At 41.4% G+C, this 22488-nt stretch overlaps 1 protein-coding gene across 5 annotated transcripts in view; it reads left to right on the top strand.

Annotated features, from left to right (window-relative positions):
• ATG7 (autophagy related 7) overlaps positions 1–22488 on the top strand; it is a 278547-nt gene that overhangs the window by 91296 nt on the left and 164763 nt on the right. For 4 of the 5 annotated variants that reach the window (XM_025374538.1, XM_025374532.1, XM_025374523.1 and 1 more), the window contains one exon: positions 9997–10077. The exons of the other annotated variant lie outside the window; for it this stretch is intronic. In XM_025374538.1, the coding sequence (XP_025230323.1) occupies positions 9997–10077 (81 nt within the window). The remainder of the gene's footprint in view (positions 1–9996; positions 10078–22488) is intronic. 5 annotated transcript variants of the gene reach the window in all.

Below are 22488 nucleotides of genomic sequence, written 5' to 3'. Positions count from 1 at the left end.
TCTGTGAGGTTCCAGAAGCAGAATCAAGATTGCTGTTTCCCTGGAGGATAAATTATAATGTCAGCATTCAGAAGCATCTCAGATTGCATCTCTTGTCCCAAGAGGAGTTGGGCCTAACTTTATAGGTTGAAGGATGTCACTTTGCCCCATGAGTTTTACCCGCTGGATACGGCTGTCCTGTTTAGGAGGTGCCTGTTTAGGAAGGCAGCCTAAAGACTTTGTGATCATATAGATCCGATTAGAACCCCAGCTTTGTCTCTTAATTTCATATTTACTATCTCATTTTACAAAACCATTTGAGGCAGCTCTTAGCACTTGTCCCTGTGTGACCTTGGGCACGTTACATATCTTCTCTGAACCTCATGTTTTATATCTGTAAAATGAGGATAATATAATAAGCTCCTGTAATTCGTAGATGGATTAAGTCACATGTACGAAGCATTAGCACAGTTCTGGGCACATAAGAGACACTTGTAAATATTGGTTTCATCTTTCACTTTTAATTAAAATGGAAACTTATCTACTCTCCTAAAAAGGAATTTATAAAGACTCTCATAAAGCTCTGAAAGCAATGAGTAGAGAGGGAGTGGTTGGGAAGATTTGCTCCATTCTGCAGTGTTTTTCTAAGGAAGCACTGGCTTATGTCCAGCTTGGTTTTTCTGCCCCCTTGGTGACTCTAGTTTAATAGTGAGAGGTGCGTCAGTGGTGAGAGCTGAAGCTCTTAGCTGAAACAAAGACCATTCTGGTGTGCTTAGGGTTTTGCAATTGCTACACTCTCCATTTTGGCATTGAACTTGATTAAGACTCTTTTCAACATCCAAGATCGATTTGGAGTTTGGAGTTAGTTTTTATTTATGCAAACTCCAAGCTTTAGAAATATTGCCAGGCCTGCTGGAAGCTAGTGTGAAGTTAAAGCAGCAGGTTCCAGTTGTGGCTGCAACTGTGCTTTCTCAGAATGGCTGTTTGTTTCTGGGCATTGGATCTTAGCCTCCCGTCAAGGCCTGGGTCTGAAGCTAATTTTACTCAGCTTAGGTGAAAACACCACCAGGGGTGGGTGGCCCAGAAAGAAAGAGGACCCTTTCTATTCCTGATCTATATTTATTTTGTGGCCAACTGGGCATAATTGACTAACGGTAATTGAATCCACCTGATAGGTGTTAAGCCATCTAGGCATTGAGGTTTTGTTTGGGAGTATTTTTTTATTTTAAATTCCTCTAGCCTCTTTCTTCCTTTCTACCTCTTTGCTTTTCAACTTTATTCCTCAGGCTTTAGAGCCAGAAAGAACAAAATTCAGATTCCTGGCTTTACTACTTGGTAGCTGTGGACCATTGGGCAAGCCATATCACTTCCCTGAGCCTCCTGTGTTCCTATTTGGAGATCGGAGGAAGGCCACAGGATGGTAGTGAGGCCAAAATTGGATGCAGTGTATGAAAACACCCAGGAGCCCTGAACACAGGCATGGAATTCAGTAAATTTTAGTGCTCTCCTCCCTTTATTCTCTGGGGTATCATTTTCCACATTATTCCAGGACATGCCTTCCTGCCTGGCTTCTAGGGTTAGGAGGGAACAGTTGTTTATTTGAAAGGGAAAAGGGAGAGAAGTAAGTGCTTTAGCCGGGGGGATATAGAAGAGGCAGAAACGATGGCTGGGAAAGGTGCTCAGAGAGTTTGAGGAAGGGAAAGGCCAGTTTACCTGTGAGACAGCGAGTAGAAGGGGCACAGCAGAGAAGGCAGGAATGCAGAGGCCATTGGAAATGCTTGGACCTTCAACCCAGGGGCACTGGTAGGCCACTGAACGCTGAGGCGTGATATGATTAGATTTGGTTGCTGCATGGAGAATAGACGAGGCGATACAAGTGGCTCTGGGAATAGAATTTGAGTCATTTGGTCTTAAATCAGAAGACAGCCTTATCCAGGGATTCCCATACCTGACTTTCAATCGGAATCACCAGAGGAACCATTTCAAAATATGCATTTCCCAGCCCATCCCAGAGCTACTGAGCGAAAACCTCCAGGGACATTAGGCATTTGAGGACCACTGCTTCTGTCCATGAAAAAATGGCTTCTTGATGGCATCACCTGGGGCAGAGTACTTAACTTCTTAAGGCAGCAGACCAAATCCTGCTTTTTGAATTTTGTGCTTCCACCAACACTAGTTGTGTTTCTAAAAGGACCCTTGACACCTTGTCCCCAGTGCACATCTCCAGCCCCAACAGGTGTTCCTGCCTGAGAGCCTTTGGAAGCTAATTAGATAAGCACAGGTGTGCCTAATGAATTCCTGCCGGACCACACGCTGTCCAGCTGGGAACAGCCCGGGAGCGAGGCCAAACGACCATATAAAGGCCCTATTCTGATGCTTTTTGCATCCTGTCTGCTGTGTTTTCGTTCCCCACGGTGAGGACAGTGTGTCCTGTCTCCTAAGGCCCTGTGAGCCAAGCTCAGCTACAACCTGGTGCCCCACATCTGACAACAGGGATTTCCACTCAAAGCGTGTGGCCTTTTGGGCCTGGGGGTGATGAGTGGGACTAGAGCCAAGAAACCACAGGTAATTGGGCTTCTTCTAAGCTCTGTAATTCCCAGGTGGGTTTTTTAATATTCAGGGAGTAGCAAAGATACAAATATTGTAGAGCTAGTTTAGGCATACAATTTTTTTCTAGACGTTTCTATGGAACACTAATGTTGGTGATTATTTTGCAGGGAGAGGTAATGGAGGTAACAGGGACTTAGGGTTTTCATTTTGTACCTTTCTGCACTGTTTTGAAAAATTAAGATTATAAGCCATTTTTTAAAATCACCTTTTTCAAGACATAACATAAAATGAACCCACTTTAATATGATTTGACAAGTGTATACACTCATATAACTACCACCTCCACAAATGAGATACAGAATTTTTCTGTCACCCCAAAAAGTTCCTTTGTGCCTTCTCCCAGTTCATCTCCCCACCCTCAGCCTCAGGCAACCGCCAATCTAATTTCTATATGGACCATTTTAATTTTTTTTCTGTATATTTTTCTGTGCTAAGGAAAAAAATTATAATGGAAATCTTAAAATGTGCAGAGGGAGGCAAGGTTTGGCCACTCTGAGGAATCCCTCTTACTAGCTACAAAGTTGGTAGGTAAGGGGCAGGTGTGTGTGTGTGTGTGTGTGTGAAACTGGCAGTGTTTTCCCCTTATGGGGAGAGGGAGGAATGAGAAAACAATATTCAGGGGAGGCTGTTTAAAGTTAAAAGTTTAGATAATTTTTTTTTAAATAGGAAAATGGAAGTAAATATGTCATGAGAGTATGGGTTACTGTTTTGTTTGCTTGTTTTCTGTCATGTGCTTATCGTTTTTGTTACAGAAGAGTTAACTTTTTTTTTTGAAAAGCAGTTTAATGCTTACCCGACTATAAGGAGAAACTGACAACAAATAGGAGTAGAACAGGAGTTGAGAGTAAGCTGTGTGAGACTTCCTCCACGTTATGACTAAATCCAAAAGGTCGAAAATTTCCTTTGAGCAGGGGCTTTAGTTCCCTGTGTGGATGGAAAAATACCTTTGATATCACTTTATAAAACCTTTTAATTTAAATGTTAATTTAACATGAGCTAAATTAGGTGGTGTGGTGGTGCTATTTTTAGAAAATGCACAAAGAATTAGAGGCTTGCTAAGTGCTTCCATCCGTTTTCTGACATGACAGAAAACAAGCAAACAAAACAACCCATAATCCCATGACATATTTACAGCTAACAGGTGATGCTGAGTGGTACAGAGCAAACCACAGGAGGGGGTAACTAAGGTTAGTAACAAAGCATCCTGTTTCCCTTGCTTGCCTGATGGGAACCACCTGGAGCTCTTGTTAAACCTGCAGATTCTCAGGCCTTTCCCCAGACCTTTTGAATCAAGTTCCAGGGGCTTCTTCTGATGAGGCAAGTTTAGAAAAATACTGAGCAATGCTTTGCTTTATAGACTTTGCACACTTCTAAGTAGGAAGGTCATGGTGAATTTTTCTCCACCCAAGCAAGGGACAAATCTTTATAACTTATTTGGGAGTTGGAGCCTGGCCTCTCTCAACAGGTATGTATATATTTATTTGCATAAGGTACTTGGATTTTAGATTGCTGCGGGATTTCTATGCATATGTAAGTAAGGTGCTAATTTTAAGTAGCAACCTCTGCTCTCTGAATTTTATGCAGTTCTTATAAGATTGAGGGAATGCAATGCAGAGCATATGAATGGTGGCAAGTCAGAGTTTTTCTTGTGGTTTATGTGGGACCTGTTTTCTCTGTATAGTCCAGATTTGAATAATTTTGTAGGCCTTGGGTTGTTTTTCTTTACTTGTTTATTCATTTCATAATTTATTGTCTTATGAATAAATCGCTGTGCTATGAGTAAATACAAGTAGCTCAGCCTGTGTCTTGTCCTCTAAAAGAAAGAAAGATAAAAACGTTTCTTTTTTTTTTTTTTTTTTTTGAGACGGAGTCTCGCTCTGTCGCCCAGGCTGGAGTGCAGTGGCCAGATCTCAGCTCACTGCAAGCTCCGCCTCCCGGGTTCCCGCCATTCTCCTGCCTCAGCCTCCCGAGTAGCTGGGACCACAGGCGCCGCCACCTCGCCCGGCTAATTTTTTTTTTCTGTTTTTAGTAGAGACGGGGTTTCGCCGTGTTAGCCAGGATGGTCTCGATCTCCTGACCTTGTGATCCGCCCGTCTCGGCCTCCCAAAGTGCTGGGATTACAGGCTTGAGCCACCGCGCCCGGCCAAAAACGTTTCTTAAAGTAATTATAGTATTCAGACTGATCCTAAAATTCATGTGGAAATGCAAGGGACCCAGAATAGCCAAAACAATCCTGGGCATGAAGAACAAAGTTGGAGAACTCATACTTTCCAGTTTCAAACTTAGTACAAATCTACTGTAATCAAGATAGTTAAGTACTCGCATAGAGATAGATATATAGGTAAATGGAAAGAATTGAGAGTGCAAAAATAAATCCTTAATGGCCAACCAGTACAGTTTAATTGGGAAAGAATACTGTTTTCAACAAATAGTAGGGAGACAACAGGATTCCACATGCAAAAGAATGAATTTAGACCTTTATTTCATACCATATTAAAAAATTAACTCAAAATAGATCATAGACATCATGTAAGAGCTAAAACTGTAAAAATTCCTAGAAGAAAATATCATAAATCTTTATGACCTTGGGTTAGACAATGGTTTCTTATGTAAGATGCCAAAAGACCAATCAATGTAAGAAAAAGTGGTAAGTAGGACTTCACTAAAATAAACTGTTGTGCTTCAAGAGAAGAAGAAGAAAAAAAAAAAGGCTGGGCATGGTGGCTCATGCCTGAAATCCTAATGCTTTGGGAGGCCAAGGTGGGAGGATCGCTTGAGCCCTGAGTCCAAGACCAGCATGGACAACATAGCGAGACCTCATCTCTCTTAAAAAAAAAAAAAAATCAAAAGAATTAGCTGAGTGTGGTGGTGTGTGCCTGTAGTCGCAGCTACTGGAGAGGCTGAGGATCGCTTGAGCTCAGGAGTTCAAGGCTAGAGTGAGCTGAGATCACACTGCTGCACTCCAGCTTGGAGAACAGGGCAAGATGCTGTATCAAACAAATGAACAGAAAAAAAAACAGAATGGGAGAATATTTTTGCAGATGATATATTTGGTAAGAAACCTTTATCCAGAATATGTAACAAACTTAAATTCAGCAATTTAAAAAATGTTTAAAACTTGGCAAATGATTTGAATAGACATTTCTCCAAAGAAGATACACAAATGGTCAAGAAGCACATGGAAAGATGCTTGACATTACCAGTCATTAGAGAAATGCAAGTCAAAACCATAGTTAGATGCTGTTTCATATTTACATATAATCTACAAGAGATAATAACAAGTGTTGACAAGGAAGTGAAGAAATTGGAGCCCTCACACTTGGCTGGTGAGATTTTTTTTTCCCCCTGCTCCCAAGATGGAGTCTTGCTCTGTCATCCAGGCTAGAGTGCAATGGCGTTATCACGGCTCACTGCAACCTCTGCCTCCCGGGTTCAAGCAATTCTCCTGCCTCCGCCTCCTGAGTAGCTGGGATTACAGGCACGTACCACAACACCCGGCTAATTTTTGTATTTTTAGTAGAGATGGGGTTTCACCATGTTTGCCAGGCTGGTCTCAAACTCCTGACCTTGTGGTCTGGCTGCTTCAGCTTCCCAAGTGCTGGGATTCAGGTGTGAGCCACTACGCCCGGCCAAGATTTTAATATGATATGGTCACTTTGGAAAACAAGTTGGCAGTTCCTCAAAACGTTAAACAGTCATATGACCCAGTAATTCTGCACCTACGTATATTCCCAAGAGAAATGCACATCTACTGATGAATTGCTAAATAAATGTGGTATAGTGACACAATTCAATATTATTTGGCAGTAAACAGGAATGAAATACTGACATATGATACAATGTGGATGAAAATATGCTAAGTGAAGCCAGTCATTTGTGGTTTCATTTATAGTAAATAAGCAGAATAGATAAAACAAGAGAAGCAAAGTAGATTAGTGGTTGCCAGTGTCTGAGAAGAGGGGAGAATGAGGACTAATTGCTGGGTTTCTTTTGGGGGTGATGAAAATGTTCTGAAATTAGATAGTGATGATGGTTGCAAAACTGTTCATATGCTAAAAACCACTGAGCTGTACAGTTTAAAAGATGAATTTTATGGTATGTGTATTATATCTCAAGCCTGTTATGAATTTTAAACTCCCAAAACTATTCCTCAAGGCATTTTGGGCATAAAGATCAAAAGAAGGATTTCAGAGGGTAGAGATATTATTTCTAGGTTGGGTGGTAGATTGAGAATTTGTGAACGAGGTGTGTTTGAGCTGAGTGGTTTTTAAGGAAGGTGAACACTTAGATATGTAGCTGTCACCAAAAGGAAGAGTTTTGAGTCACAGAATTCAGCATGAGGCAAGCTCAGGAAATCAAGAATATCTTTGGGAGGGAAGTTGTAGTTCAGCTTAGCAGTTGTACAGAGTTTGTGAAAAATTCAATCCAGAATTTAATTGGAAAGGTGAGCCGTGCCCAGAGCAGAGGGACCTTGGAGTGCAAGGAATTCTGTCTTATTTTGTCAGCTATAGGGAGTGGGTAAAAAACGATAGGCCTCAGAGTTGTGTATTAGGAAAATTGACAGCTCAGTCTTTGCATTAGCTAGAAGGGAGGGAGCCCACCTGTGGAAGTACCCCCTTAGGAGTCTCTTGCAGTAGGGTTGAGAAGAAGGGCTTCCTGTCCTAAATTATCTAAAACTGGAATTATTTTGGTTAAATTCTGGGCCTTCTGATACCAACTTGGTGAATCTGAAAGTCCTCACACAAATATTATTTTACTTCATTTTCTGGGTAAATAAATCTGTTTCCTAGTAAAGAACTGTCTGGGGCTGCTGAACAGTGGTGTTTGGACCCTCACTCAACCAATCCTGTGCATGGCATCTCCTTTTTGTTCTATTCCTCGCCACCTGTGTTGTTGTTGTTGTTATTTTTCTCTTCCCTTCTCTATTTCCTCTCTTCCTTTCCACCCCAACTGGATGTACTTTCTCCCTGTCCCTCAGCTTTACCTGCTCACCTCCAATGGTAAGACAGTATCAGAGAAAATTACCAGTATTTGTGCAACATAAAGAAAGTTTGATGAAAACCGTATTAGAGAAAACAGCATGCAGAAACCTTTCCGTGAAACATAGATGGACACATGACATGTAGGCCATGTTAAAAACTTTAATGGAAAAATATGCTAAATGTGATAAAGTTCTTTTCTAAGTAAACTTAATATAAAAGTAATTGGGGTATAGAGGAGACTACCTGTAAGTATTCTCAAGCCTGTAACTTCCAGAGCTCATGAAAATTTCAGCGTTCCCATTTGTGACTTGCTATTAAACTCTTTTCTGCTATTTTGATGTCTCCTGTTTTGGTGTCCTGAATAGCAAACTTATGACCCTGATTATGGCTCAAGCCATGGATTATGAAATGGTTACCACATTCCTGAGATATTAGGAACTAAAAGGTTGTCATATTTTCATATGTTTATAATGAGGCTATCTAACTTATACCAGTTACCAAATGTCTTTTTTTTTTTTTTTTTTTGAGATGGAGTCTCACTCTGTCACTCAGGCTGGAGTGCAATGGCATGCTCTCAGCTCACTGCAACCTCTGCCTCCCGGGTTCAAGTGATTCTCCTGCCACAGCCTCTCGAGTAGCTGGAATTACAGGCGCCCACCGCCACACCCAGCAAAGTTTTTTTGTATTTTTAGTTGAGATGGGGTTTTGCCATGTTGTCCAGGTTGGTCTTGAACTCCTGGCCCCAGGTGACCTGCCTGCCTCGGCCTCCCAAAGTTTTGGGGTTACAGGCATGAGCCACCGCCTGGCCCAAATGTATCATTTCTATCAAACACTTGATCTTGGATTGCATTAAAAAACACATAGCATATTAATAAGGACATTTAAAAATCGGGCGGGGCACAGTGGCTCACGTCAGTACTCCCAGCACTTTGGGAGGCCAAAGCGGGCGGGTCACCTGATGTCAGGAGTTTGGACATGCCATGGACAGCATGACAAAACCCCCATCGCTACTAAAAATACAGAATAACTGGGTGTGGCGGTACGCACCTGTAACCCCAGCTCCTTGGGAGGCTGAGGCAGGAGAATCACTTGAACCTGGGAGGCAGAGGTTGCAGTGAGCTGAGATCACACCACTGCACTCCAGCCTGGGCGACAGAGCGAGACTCCATCTCAGAAAAAAAATAAAAATAAAATACCATAGGCATTTTTTTCCAGGTTAGATTTTTTCCTGAGATAAGTATGCGCAAACAACACTATTACAGTGTGAACATCAGGATGGAGTTATCCAAAACTCAGAAAGCCTTTTTCTTTAAAGAGTTTGTCAAGTTTTTTGTTTGTGTTTTGGGGGGTGGGGGTTTGAGGGAAAGGGCATGGTGTTAAAAGGATGGCTAAAGGGTGGTAGATTGGGTTTTTTGTTCTATTCAAGTGAGAGTGTTAAAGTTGTGAGGAGACCTAGTGTTGAAGACAAACGCTGTGATATTCTAAGAGGGAGGGAAGTTCAGACCTGGGCCAGATTTGCATCAGGAGGTCCATTTTTGAGTCTTGGCTCCATTACTTAACTGTTTACCTGAGCCAAGTTGCCACTCTTCCTGAGCCTGAGGTTTTTCAACATAAAATGGGGAATTTGAAAGGTCAAATAAATTAACTCATAAGATTTGTGTTGTCTGGTTTATTGTAAACGTTGAGTCCTATGGAGACTTCAGAGATTTTACCATTCGTATTTTTATGATATATAGAACAGCTTAAAACTCCCCCTTTGGTGTAAGTATAGTATATAGAGGTATAATGTTCTGAATAAATTACTACAGTCATAGTTTGTGAAACCTAATTATAGCTGGTACTCTGGAAATGTAACTCAGTTGTAGTCCAGAAGTTTATGCTCAAGGTGGTGCTGTTTCCCCATAAATCTGATGATGTTTTACATTTTATCTCTGTCTGTTCCAAATTAAGCAAATAACTGGATATATGCTTAGGGCTATTTCTGCCTTCCACAGTCCCCAAGCCGTCTTTCCTTGTGAGACCCCACCCAAAATCATGTCGTAGAAATGTGTATGTATCCCATATTCACTAGAACACACGTGGGAGCTAATTGTTGAGTATACCAGTGGACCTGTTACATTTTGGAAGACATTTGTTAATACTTTAGATACTACAGCTTGCATTTTGTATTTTACAGTCAGTTTGTTTTTAGGTCAGAAATATTTGAAAAGCTTGTAAGCCCTGGCTCCTAATGGAGTAAAGGACCTAATGTAGTTCTTCTGCAAACTGATTACAAGGGAAAATACTCATTTCGAACTTATTTTGCTCATAATCTCTATCCGGACCGCCATATTAATCATTTCCTACTTCTTGTCAGAAACCAGACATGCATTTCATAGATGTGGTCATTGTGTGTTTGATGTGAATTGTTTTGTTTTGTTTTTAGATCCGGGGATTTCTGTCACGGTTTGATAATGTCCTTCCCGTCAGCCTGGCATTTGACAAATGTACAGCTTGTTCTTCCAAAGTAAGTCATTTTGTATTGGAGGGACTTGTTTTTAAAAGTGAGCGGGTCAACATTTGACCACAGCCTCACCAGCTAGAGCCATTGAAACCAACTAAGAGCTTTTTGTGGGGGAAGGGTGGGGTCTAAGCACTCAGAAAGGACTTTGTTTTCATGGATGTGTATTCATTCTCACAGTGGTTTAAAACCAGCCTGAGAAAATGTGTAGGGAGACGAGTTAGAATATTTCAACTCTGTATCAATACTTACATCATGCTAATTTTGTCTTGAATTTGAACTTTACTGCTCTTTGTTCCTCCCCAGAGGGTTCCCTCCTAGCAGGGACCCTCACAGAGTAATTTTTTAAAGCATTACTCTGAGAGTGAGGCAGCCCTGGCTATGCGTCTTCTGCAGATCCACATAATTACAAAGAAAAAGTAAACAGAGATTAGGGGTCTGGATGGGGAGCCACTAAAAGGTCCCCTTCAGCTTTGATCTTTCCAGAAGCTCTAAAAATAGAGCCAGTATGTTAGCCATCATAATGGGAAACGGCTGATATATCGCAAAACTACAGTGATGGCATCTCATGTTTTAATAGGCTTTCAGATACCGTCTGAGTGACTTTTACATGTACACTGTATGTGATAGCTGATTTCCTTTCAAGTGTCCCTTTCAGACTTCTAATGCCCAGTGACTTGACCTGGGCTTTTAAGGCTCATGATTGCTGATAAGTAAAGATTTTCATGTTGAAGTACTATACAAAATAATGTTGTTGGCCACTAATCCCCAACTGTGGCTTCTCAGTTATAATTTGGGACTATTTTTCTGTGTAGCCTTCATCGTCTGCCACTGTGGAAGAAAGAGAATTCTAGGGACGTTTTTCTCTATTCTGAGTTGACAAGCTTCCTTTGAAAACTGTACTTGGGCTATATTTTATGGGAAGCACAATCCTGACCAGTTTCTCTAAAAAACTGAATGTAGAATTGACAAGCAATGTTGATAAATTTGGTTACATTTAGATGCTCAAAAATTTAGAGTAATTATTTTCTTTTTGCTTCCAAAGTAAATTAAGCCCATTTTATTATGCATCCCAAGTGCCTATGTTGAGATTTCAGGCTTAGACTTCGTCAGTAGTTACCCATGAGCCCATTCTTTCTGTAGTTTCCTTTAAGATATATCTGCTCAAGCCAGGGCCTCAAGGATGTCTGTCTGCATGCACCTCCATCTTCAGAAATGCAAGTTTTAGGATTATATACTACATCTTTAGTGGAGCAGATTTGTTTTTTCTTTGAATGGTTGAGCTAACTGGTCTCCAAATAACTTGGCAGTATTAATTTTCATACTGAAATCATTTGGCACAGGTGCCAGAAGGTTTTCTATAGCTTTATGTTGGTCTGGCTAGTCAATGAAATAAAGATAATTGGGTTCTTTAAGTGAAATGCAAACACTCATTCTTTTTTGTTCTATTTCTAATTAAATTAGCCTTTGAGATACTGTTTATAAAAGAATCACAAGCATACCAACTAACTGGGCATTCCTTATATACTTTAAAAGAGAATAGCTTAGCATTGTTCTTTCACACTTATTGTAAGCCTAAATACAGGTATCACTTTTTTGTTAGCAAAATTATTTCCTCTTGGTGATTATTCTGAGAGTCCTGCTTTACATAAACATGTTGGATGATTTAATAAAAACTGACTCGGATTTTAACAGCTGTGCTATTCCCATAGCGATCACTTTTCATGTGGTCTGGGTATTACATTTCTTTTGTGCTGGAAAGGTTGCTTCATTGGTGCACGTATTTCCTTACAGTAGAAATGCCGCATTTACTTACTTGGCTACCTTCTTTATTCGCTTAGGAGATTGTCATTCTCTATTATCTACAAACCCAATATTAATACTTTAAAATGACAAATCCAATTACATTTTCATTTCTTTGTATGTGAATTTTTCTTAATGTGTATTTAGCATAATACATTTTATACAGAGTCATGTCATAGTTGTTATTGTTTCAAAAGATTCTTTGGGGCTAAAAATGACTTTTAAAAATGTATCCTTTGACATTCATGAAGTAATTTTTTCCTTTGGTAGTTTTCAGTATGTTTCCTCCTCCCCACCAGGATCAAGGCCATGCTTGTGTCTTGATTTAACCACAAATACAGACAGATTGGGGAAGGTAGAATAAGTTCTGCTGGATAGTAAAACACTTGTTCATTACCTTATTTATTAAAAACAAAGCAATACCATTATATACATACATATATATATAGAGAGAGAGAGCACGCGTACACACGAGCGAGAGCTTTCTATGTAGCCTGAGATGGGGAAGAATACAGTGCTTTGCTTCTAAAGCAGAAAAGTTGGAACATTTACCCACAAATCATTTCTTATCCTATTTGATCTTAGGTTGGCACATAAGAAGGTGAATTGTTCCATCTTAGGGGAAAAATACTGAAGAATGGTGGGGAGAGGTGGGTGGTGAGGAGTCACTTTCATTCCAGTTTCTACTTACTGTCTTGCAGAACTTTCTAAACAGATGGTATTTGTCAGTGAAATTTCAAAAGACCTTATTTGAAGTTTATGTGAGTTGCTCTTTACTTCTACAAAGAAATTCCAAGCTAACTAGAGTATTGGGGCATTACTACCAGAGGGAAAAGTACAATTTTAAAAATCAATATTCCTGGAAGAATTTCCTGTAGTACATTAAATTACTTTGTTATTGTTAGACTCTCACCTAAGTATTTTTTGGCAGTAGAGTATTTTTGGGTAACTTTCTATTTGATACAATTTTAAGCTTAATAGAAACATTGCAAGAATAGTACAAGGAACTCCGGTATGCACTTTACCTACATTCATCCATTGTTAACATTTTGCCCCATGCATATGTGCTGTCCTCCTCCAATCCCTCCTCCTTCCCTTCCCCTCCCCCATTTTTTTCTTGAAATTTTGAGAGTAAGTTGGAGACATTGTGATCCTTTATAACTGAATGCTTCAATGTAAATTCCAAAGAACAAAGACATTCTCTTACCTAAACACAATACCCTTTTACCCTTATCAAATTCAGGCAGTTTAATGTTTGCACAATACTATTTTCTAATCCACAGTCTGTGTATTCAATGTTGTTGTTTATACCAGTTAATGTTCATTATAGGTTTTTTCCTCCCAGACCAGGATCCAATTGAGGATCAAACATTGCATTTAGTTGTCGTGTCTCTGGCTTCCTTCAATCTGGAAAAGTTACTTCATCTTCCTTTGTCTTTCTTTGATGTTTTGATATTTTGCCAGTTATTTTTGTAGAATTTCCCTCAATGTGGATTTGTCTGATGTTTCCCTATGATTCGATGCAGGTTATGAATTTTTGGTGGGAATACCAAAGAAGTGTTGCTGTCTCCTCATGTCGGGAGTTATATATATTATATCCCTTTTGGTGATGCTGCTTTTTCGTTTTCCATATTTCTGACTACCTTCAACAGTGAGAAACCTGCGATCTTGGCTCACTGCAACCTCCATCCGCCTCCCAGGTTCAAGTGATTCTCCTGCCACAGCTCCCCAAATAGCTGGGATTACAGGCGCTCGCCGCCATGCCTGGCTAATTTGTTGTATTTTTAGTAGAGACAGGGTTTCATTCTGTTGGCTCAGGCTGGTCTCTAACTGCTGACCTTGTGATGCGCCCACCTCGGCCTCCCAAAGTGCTTGGATTACAGGTGTGAGCCACTGCGCCCAGCCCTGTCCTGGATATATTTACTCACTTGCTGAAGTCTAGAATACACAGGAAGTAGTTTCAAAATTGCTAGCCCATACTACTACAGAAAATAAACCTAGAACCTAGAGTTCCTATTTGTGCATAGTTCTTTTTTTCTAGGTAAAATTTATATATGGTGAAATGTATGAATCTTAAAACAACTCTAAGGTTTAACAAATGTATACACCCATGTAACCCACACTCTTCCCATCAAGATATTAGAGTTCTGCCATCACTCCAGAAAGTTCCAAGGTACCCTTTCCCAGTCAATTCTGGTGGAAGGGGAAGTATGTTGTATATTATGACTAGTCCTTCGCTATAAGGAGTAAAGCTAGGCACCTTCAGGTGTTCTATGCAATAATAGCCTTGTTTCTGGGACCCAGAAGTTGACCAAAACCTTTTTTCAGACCTGCAGAGTCAGGAGCAGGACTGTGCTAGAGGAGACTGCATGCAGAGAATTCTTGCTCTTGTTGCACAATTCTGTTGCAACCTTTGTGATATTGCAGGAACAGCCTGTTATGAAGAATCAGGCTCCAAACTTGGTTTGCATACCATCTGGGACCCGCGCAGATGTAGCAAGATGTGCCCAGAAACCTGATCTTGAGATTTTAGTGATTAGCAACCCTAATAATACACTCATTCTGGTGTTGCCTGTGCAGTAGGTTCTTCTGTTGATGGGTTATGATTAAACTCCTCAAAGTGATGCTATTAGCTTTCTGTGTGTATCTGGGCATATGTCTTGAAGAGTGATAGGGGAAGGGTTGGGTAGGAATAATAAATGTCAGCTGGTATATCATACTTTGTTCTGGCCTTTGTCATAGCCAGCCTGCCCATTTATTTTTTGATATTATATAATCCTACCTTTCTTCTATCATATTTTCTTGTTACTTATGAAGCATGAAAGGCTAGGCATGGTGGCTCACACCTGTAATCCCAGCACCTTGCGGGGCTGAGGTGCACAGATCCCCCAAGCCTAAGAGTCCAAGATCAGCGTGGGCAACGTGGTGAAATCCTGTCTCTACAAAGAATACAAAAATTGGCCAGGTGTGGTGGCACATGCCTGTAGTCCCAGCTACTTGAGGGACTGAGGTGGGAGGATCCCTTGAGCCCAGGAGGTTGAGATCATGCCATGGCACTCTAGCCTGGGCGACAGAGCAAGTCATGCCCATGCCTCCAAGCCCCCACCAAAAAGAAGCATGAAATACCAAAAGTCAACTTAGCTACTTAAATAGGGGTGTGTGTTTGTTTTTGACGGAGTTTCCCTCTGTTGCCAGGCTGGAGTACAGTGGCATGATTTCAGCTCACTGCATCCTCTGCCTCCTGGGTTCAAGTGAATCTCCTGCCTCAGCCTCCCGAGGAGGTGGGACTACAGGCATGTGCCACCATGCCCAGTTAATTTTTGTATTTTTAGTAGAGATGGGGTTTCACCATGTTGGCCAGGATGGTCTCAATCTCTTGACCTTGTGATCTGCCCATCTTGACCTCCCAAAGTGCTGGGATTACAGGTGTGAGCCACCGTGCCCGGCCAGCTACTTAAATGTTTTTTAAGAGAAACCTCTGTCCCAAAGTAACTTGTCACCTAAGGGCTTTGCAAATGCACCACTTAGAAGACAGAAAGGCAAATCATAGATTTGAAAGGAAGGGTTAAATTGTTACCATGTGTCTGTTAGCAGACATTCATTTAATTCAGCTGACATTTGAGTCCCTGCCGTGTGCCAGAGATACAAAGATGATTAAAATAGCCACTGTCCTCAAGGAACACTGTCCAGAGGGTGAGACAGACTCATAAGCCAGTAATGATCTGTTCCGTTGTGAAATGCCCTACAGCAAGGTCTGTCCTCTTGTTATGGCATCCCAATACCAATTAATTTTGTAAATGTGGATGACCCGGGAAGGCCTTGCAGAGGATGACTTCTGAGTTGATGTTAAAGGGTCAAGTAGGAGTTTCTAGAAACACCTGGGGGAGAGAACACGAGGAATTCCAGGCGGTGGAGAATTGCGTGTATAACAGCCAGAGACAACAAGACATGGCACAGTTATGAAGTTGTTCAGTAGAGCAGTTGTGGCTGAGCCTGGGATAACCAATTTTCTGCAAATCGTCCTCTTGTCTTTGTGAGTGCTGTTCTAATTTTGGCCATCCTTAGAGTTGGAATCTGGTATATGTTGTCTAATGCTTAAAGCTGCTGTTTTGAATTTTACAATTCCATGTAAAACTCTTGATCACCTAGCACCGAGCTTTTTAGGGGGTTTCCTAGCCTAAGGAATCCAGCAGCTGCAGCAGGGTGGTGTGAAAGGCAGGAAGTCAGGGGATTTCCAGGGTCCTGGCTCTGCATCCCTTGCTGGACTGCCAAGTGACCACAACCAAGGTGCTCCCCCACTCTGCCCGCCTCCATTTCTTTTCTTCAGTGAGTCAGTTGAATAAGTTCTGGCTCTCTATTGACACTTTATTAGCTTTTATATTTTATATTTCCTTTATTTCACAAGCAATGGATTGTTAATTGCAGAAAAATCAGAAAACATATTTAAGAAAATAACCACGATCCAGCCATTTAGATCACTGTTAATTGGTGATGTCAACACTTCTTGATGTAAAATATATATGTATATGTATATAGCTATACATAGACATCATTTTCCCCTGAACATTCCTACTATAAGGGATTTATGGTGCTGTATTGAGGATACTCCCTGCTTCTCAGATTTGATAGGGTTTTAAATCTCAATCATTTACAAGGACTGGCCAGAGCCCAATCGGAAGAGCTCTCCACAGCCTGTGCCAGGAATCTTTGCATACAGCTTCTCAGTGGCAAATATTACTCAAAACTGGGCCACAGCCAGATTTTCCTTCTCCTTTCCAAAAGGGATATAAATCTCTGATTTGGAAAATGATGAGTAACCCCCAGGTTCTCTTTTCCTATCTCATTTACCCAGCAAGGCCTCAAATCTTCTATTTTAATGTATGATGGATTCCATATGTATGGTTGTGTGGTGTAAAATGTATCCCACATCTTGTCCTTAGCAACTAGTGTTTTCTCCAATCTCTAGAACTGCTTGGTTCCCAAAAGGAGATGGAATATACAGCCAGAGCTGGTGAGGAGTATTTAGCTACAAGCCTTAACCTCAGAACTCTTGGCTCTTCACTGCCTTGAAAAACCTTGGATGTTTCTCCCTTTGCTTCTATTTCCTCATCCATAGAGTGGGGAAAATATTTTCTGTTTCCCAGGGAAATTACAATGGCTGACGTGTATCCAGTTCCCTGTGGCCAAGTACCAAGGCCTTTGCCCACTCCTGGGACTGGTGTTGACATCAGAAATAAGAAAACAAAGACCCCTGTGATCGCATTAGGTCTCTTGAGGTACATGCAGCCTTTTCTGGGCTCACTGTCCACACACAGGTATAATGGGAGGGATTGAATCAGGGATTTGAAGGCCAAGGCTGCCCTGGCTTTGAAAGGCTGCAGAAACCTTGCATTCATGTCTCTTGACAATGACAGCCAAAACCTTTTCCATGATTCCAGAGAACACGGCCTTGCTCATTACTTTGACCTGTGGTTTTTAAGACCACCTAATTAGTAATTAGAGCTTGTGATGATTACTCCTTTCCCTGTCACCTGTGGTCACAAACACATCTAGTTTTCCCAGACAAATTTTTTCTTACAGGATCCCTTTTGCCACTCAGACCAGAAAGTTTAGGGCTGTGTTCTCCTTAGATGGTTCCATTGGCAGCGTGGCCCAAGCATAGTCTTCAGGGTATTGAAAAATTGGGTTCCTTTTAGTTTGGAATTAATCTCATTCACTTCTAGTCTTATCCCCCAGCCTATTCTTAAATATTTTTGAGTCATGGATTATGTTCAGACTGATGAAAGCAGTCACCACTGTTCCCCTTAAAAATGCAAAGCCAGCCGGGTGTGGTGGCACACACCTGTAATCCCGGCACTTTGGGAGGCCAAGGTAGGTGGATCACGAGGTCAGGAAATTGAGACCGTCCTGGCTAACACGGTACAACCCTGTTTCTACTAAAAAGGCAAAAAATTAGCCAGGCGTGGTGGTGGGCGCCTGTAGTCCCAGCTACTCAGGAGGCTGAGGCAGGAGAATGGTGTGAACCTGGGAGGTAGAGCTTGCAGTGAGTGGAGATCGTGCGCTCCAGCCTGGGCAACAGAGCAAAAAAAAAAAAAAAAGCAAAAACAACAAAAACCGCAAAGCCACGCAGTTTTACAGACAATTTCAGAGGCTTCATGAAGTCCCTGAAATGTGCCTGCGGATCCTAGTAAAGCACCATTGCTCTGAGTGTTTCTTTGGTACCACTCCCAAGCTCTCCTAGATGAGATACTGGGATATTAGAGTTGCAACCAGTCCCACCATGGCTGCCCCTATGGCTTTGGGAACTCACCATCTCTCTCTGGGGACTCCTTTTCCTCAACTGTAGTAAAGGTAGATGCAGGGGCTGATTTGCCACTAGTTTTTGTGTCTGAGATTGTGTAGTCTCTTGATCAACTATTTCATTTCTTTAGGCCCAGCTGTATTCAACTGGGTGTTGGAGGACAGTACTAACTTTGCTCAGAGTTCAAAGGGTTAGTTCTCCCTCTGCTAGTAGGGTGCATTGATTTGACTCCTGATGGGCAGAGGTCCCCAACTAGCCACTGTTCATGTTCCTTCCTTTTTTTTTTTTTTTTTGTTGGAGATGGAGTCTCGCTCTGTGTCTCAGGCTGGAGTGCAGTGGCGCCATCTCGGCTCACTGCAAGTTCTGCCTCCCGGGGGGGTTCATGCCATTCTCCTGCCTCAGTCTCCCGAGTAGCTGGGACTACAGGCGCCCGCCACCACGCCCGGCTAATTTTTTGTATTTTTAGTGGAAACAGGGTTTTACTGTGTTAGCTAGGATGGTCTGGATCTCCTGACCTCATGATCTGCCTGCCTCGGCCTTCCAAAGTGCTGGGATTACAGGTGTAAGCCACTGTGCCCGGCCCCTTCTTTCTTTTTTTTATTTATATAGTACATTCATCTTTATCCTCTTGCCTATACCCTCAATAACTTTGTAAGATAGGGAGGGAGGAACATGGACTTGTAAATGCTACCTAGCTGCTAAAACAAGGGAACCATCAGCTGGAACTGGGAAAGCTTTTATGGACACATGAGCTCTTACACAGGCTTTATACAATATATATATATCACTACTTAAATAGATTGTTTTAAATACCTAAACATAGGCCAGGCATGGTGGTTCATGCCTGTAATCCCAGCACTGTGGGAGGCTGAAGGGGACAGATCACCTGAGGTTGGGAGTTTGAGAGCAGCCTGGCCAAATATGGCGAAACCCTGTCTCTACTAAAAGTAAAAAAAATTAGCCACACGTGGTGGTGTGTGCCTGTAATCCCAGCTACTTGGGAGGCTGAGGCAGGAGAATCTTTGAATCCAGGAGGCGGAGGTTGCGGTGAGTCGAGATGGTGCCACTGTGCTCCAGCCTGGGGAACAGAGAGAGACCCTGTCTCAAAAAAAACAAAAAGGAGATGTGAAATAACTGTTTGAGAATGTCTTATTCCTGAAGTTACCCTTATGATTCGTTCATATAACATCTTATATTGTTTTTATGATAGTGATATGAACTTAGTCATAGTTTTCTAGAGTGTCTGACCTTCTCTAGTTTTACATAATTCTCTCATGATGAAAGTTTTGTTAGTGCTTTTTTTAAGACAGAAAAACCTACATGGTTCTCTTCTCTAGAATATCTAATGTGACTGGTTAAATCACATACCAAAGTTAGACATCTTGAATTTACAGCCATCAGACTAAAATGGGAAAATACCACCTGCGTGGGCCTTAAGCTTCTGCAAGTGTGCCAAATGTGAACAGTCAGTGGGAGAATACACATGAGCAAGTTTTGCAAATTAGAGGAGCCATCTTGACAGTATACAAGTGTGCATTCAGCAGAGTCTTGGGTAAAGGCAGTATCATTGGAATATATGCTCAGCCTCCCACGAGGACTACTGTGGAACGTGTGTTGAATCGTAATCTGAACTCACCTGTAGTCTAGGCCACTAAGGTGTCTTTGTAATTAACTCTGGATTCACTGAGCATTTGGATATTTTAAAGAACTCTATTGGCCTTCCAACTTGGGAGAGAAATCCATGCAAAATCATATTTTTGTGTTATGTGTGAAGGCCTGGGAAAAATTTGGATTTCTCTTAGTTCTCAGTTGTACTTTGCATTTTCCTTTCTTTATATGTCAGCTCTTCCACAAAGGGCCTTGAAGGGAGAGGGTAACGAAAGTGGGGATTGAGGCAAGTTGTAATTACTCACTGTTGTGCTGAAACCTCCTACGTATCCCAAAAGTGGAATGTGAGCTCAATCAACATCGCTTTTAAAGGAGACCATTTATTTGTTGCCTGAGTAAAACCTTCCATAAAATTGCTAATACGCCTATGTACAATATTTTCATTAGTTCAATTTGACCAGACTGATAAGGAAGATTGATTTTAATCATAAGGTACACAGATTTTTAAAAGAGTGCAAAATGACTTGCTAATAGACTAATGTCAGAGTAAGAAAACAAAAACACGTGTGTCTCCCAGCTCTACTGGAGGAGCAAGAGTTTGATTTAACAATATCTGCTATCTTTGTCTAATCACTCACTAGTTGCTATTTTTGAGAATATTCCAATAGGAGCTGAAAGTATACCTGGAAAATGAGACCTATGTCATCCTATCCCACTCAGCAAAAGGACTGCAGTCCCAACAAATGGACCCTTTCACAGTGCTCCCTGGGGTTGACTGCATGTTTCTGTTAGGCTGTGCTAGTTTGATATGTTCTCCTTGGGAAATTGCTTCCACTCTCACAGTATTTTCCTCGTGATAGCCTCAGCTGTGGTACCTTTTTGACCTTTGTGGGTGGGTTTGATTTTTTTTTTTTTTTCCGGAAAGTAATTTGAAGCTGTGTGTTGTGAATAAAGACAATGAGCAATTTGCAGGAAAATTTTAAACTGTTTTAAAGTACTGCAAGGCTTAAAATGGCACATGGGTGTGAACAAGTGAGAATGTCAGAAGAGAATTCAAGAGTATCCTATCTTTTGAGCTAAGAGCTGGCAGGACATTTTGATATGGCTAGTGCAGCAGCAGTGAGCACTGGCTTTATCTGCTACCCACTAACCATGTGACCTTACGCAAGTATCGCAAAGTTTGAGCTTCAGTTTCCTCAGGTATAAAGTAGTTGCAGTACCATAGCCATGAAGATGGAATAAGAGCTCGTGTGATGGGTGTCATGTAGTTGGCACTCTGTCAGTGTTTTCCATTGCTCCTTTGTCTGAACAGAGATCAGGTGCCATTCCCATTTCCCTTCCTGAATACACTCATTTTTGTCATTTACAGCCATAAAAATCTTTCCATCTTTAGAAGTTGACAAAAAAGCAGGGGAACAGAAAAGGGCCTGGCCTCAAGATGTGAGCAAATACTAATGTGCAGGTTTTTAGATTCTTTGTCTTCTTCTTTCCTTTTCCCTTTTCTTTTCATGTCAGCTGTAAATCTAGGAGCTTAATTATTAACCAAAATGAAGCTGAGTTCATGTTCCCCGAAGCATGCACTGATGGGGAAGGATGAATTCTCATTTCCTGGAGGCTGAAGATCTGTGCAGGTATCTGTGGCCAATGTTAAGCCTACGACTTTAGATGAGCATAAATCTTGGGAGAGGTTTCTTGTCTGTGTTCCCTCTGAATTTCTCTGTGCTGTTAGAGGCAGGGACAGAAGAGAACCAGCATGGCAGTGCTGGGCTCAGGGTCATTCCTGCTGCCTGCCAGCGCAGCGGTTCTTGTCCCTGTCCCACATTGCTTCTTGGAAGCCTTTTTACAGCCTCAATCATCTTGCTCTTTCTACCGCAGCTATAAATGGGTTGGAAGCCAGTGCAACATGGGCAGGGAGGACTTGGTTTAATCTTTTCAAGTGCTACAGCATTTCTCTGTTCCTTTGGCATCACTTTATGGATGTTTTCCCAGTATTCCTTTCCAGTGTCCTATGAATTGGCTATCAAGAGCGCTTCCCAGTCTATCAGATGGAGAGAAGCAGTAGGCTCAGAGAAATTACATGAAAGTCCAGGATTTCCAACTTCTTGTTCACTTTTCTACCATATTAATCATCTCTCAGACAGTGATGTGGTAGGATTAATTCATATGCATAGAATTCCATTGTACTTATTTAGCAGGGGAAATAATTTCACTTTAAATTTTTAGCAGCTTCGAGGACTGATTGGTTAGGCTCCTTCAGGCTGTCTTTGGGAATCTTGTCCTTTGGAAAAGGGAATCCTGATACCCAGAGGAATTTTTTTCTTATGGTCATGTTTCAGACTGTAGCATCTTGAAAGTCATATGGGCTAGAGCAACTTCTAGGTATCCTTTAGCACAGATGCAGGCTGAGGGTTGAGAGTTTAAAAGCTTTTTCTCAAGAAACTGTTTATGACAAACATAGTTCATCTCCCATTTTGGTTAATTTTCAGCTTAAGTATTTTAAAAAACATTTGGAGGGCAGGGACATGCAGCTACTAAAAATCCAAGACCGTGCTGTTTTGAAAATGCAAATATTTCTGGTTTGCATTTACTTGAACCAGGGTAGCTGCCTCCCATACAGTCCCTTGAATACAGATATTCTTTAAATGACATCATTTTGAGTAGAATACAGAGTCCAGGTGGTTTGGGGGAAATCATTTAAAAAAAAA

Source organism: Theropithecus gelada, chromosome 2 (assembly GCF_003255815.1).
Source record: "Theropithecus gelada isolate Dixy chromosome 2, Tgel_1.0, whole genome shotgun sequence".
NCBI lineage: Eukaryota > Metazoa > Chordata > Mammalia > Primates > Cercopithecidae > Theropithecus > Theropithecus gelada.
Note: the sequence above shows the minus strand (reverse complement) of the source record. Positions and strands in the feature narration are given on the sequence as shown.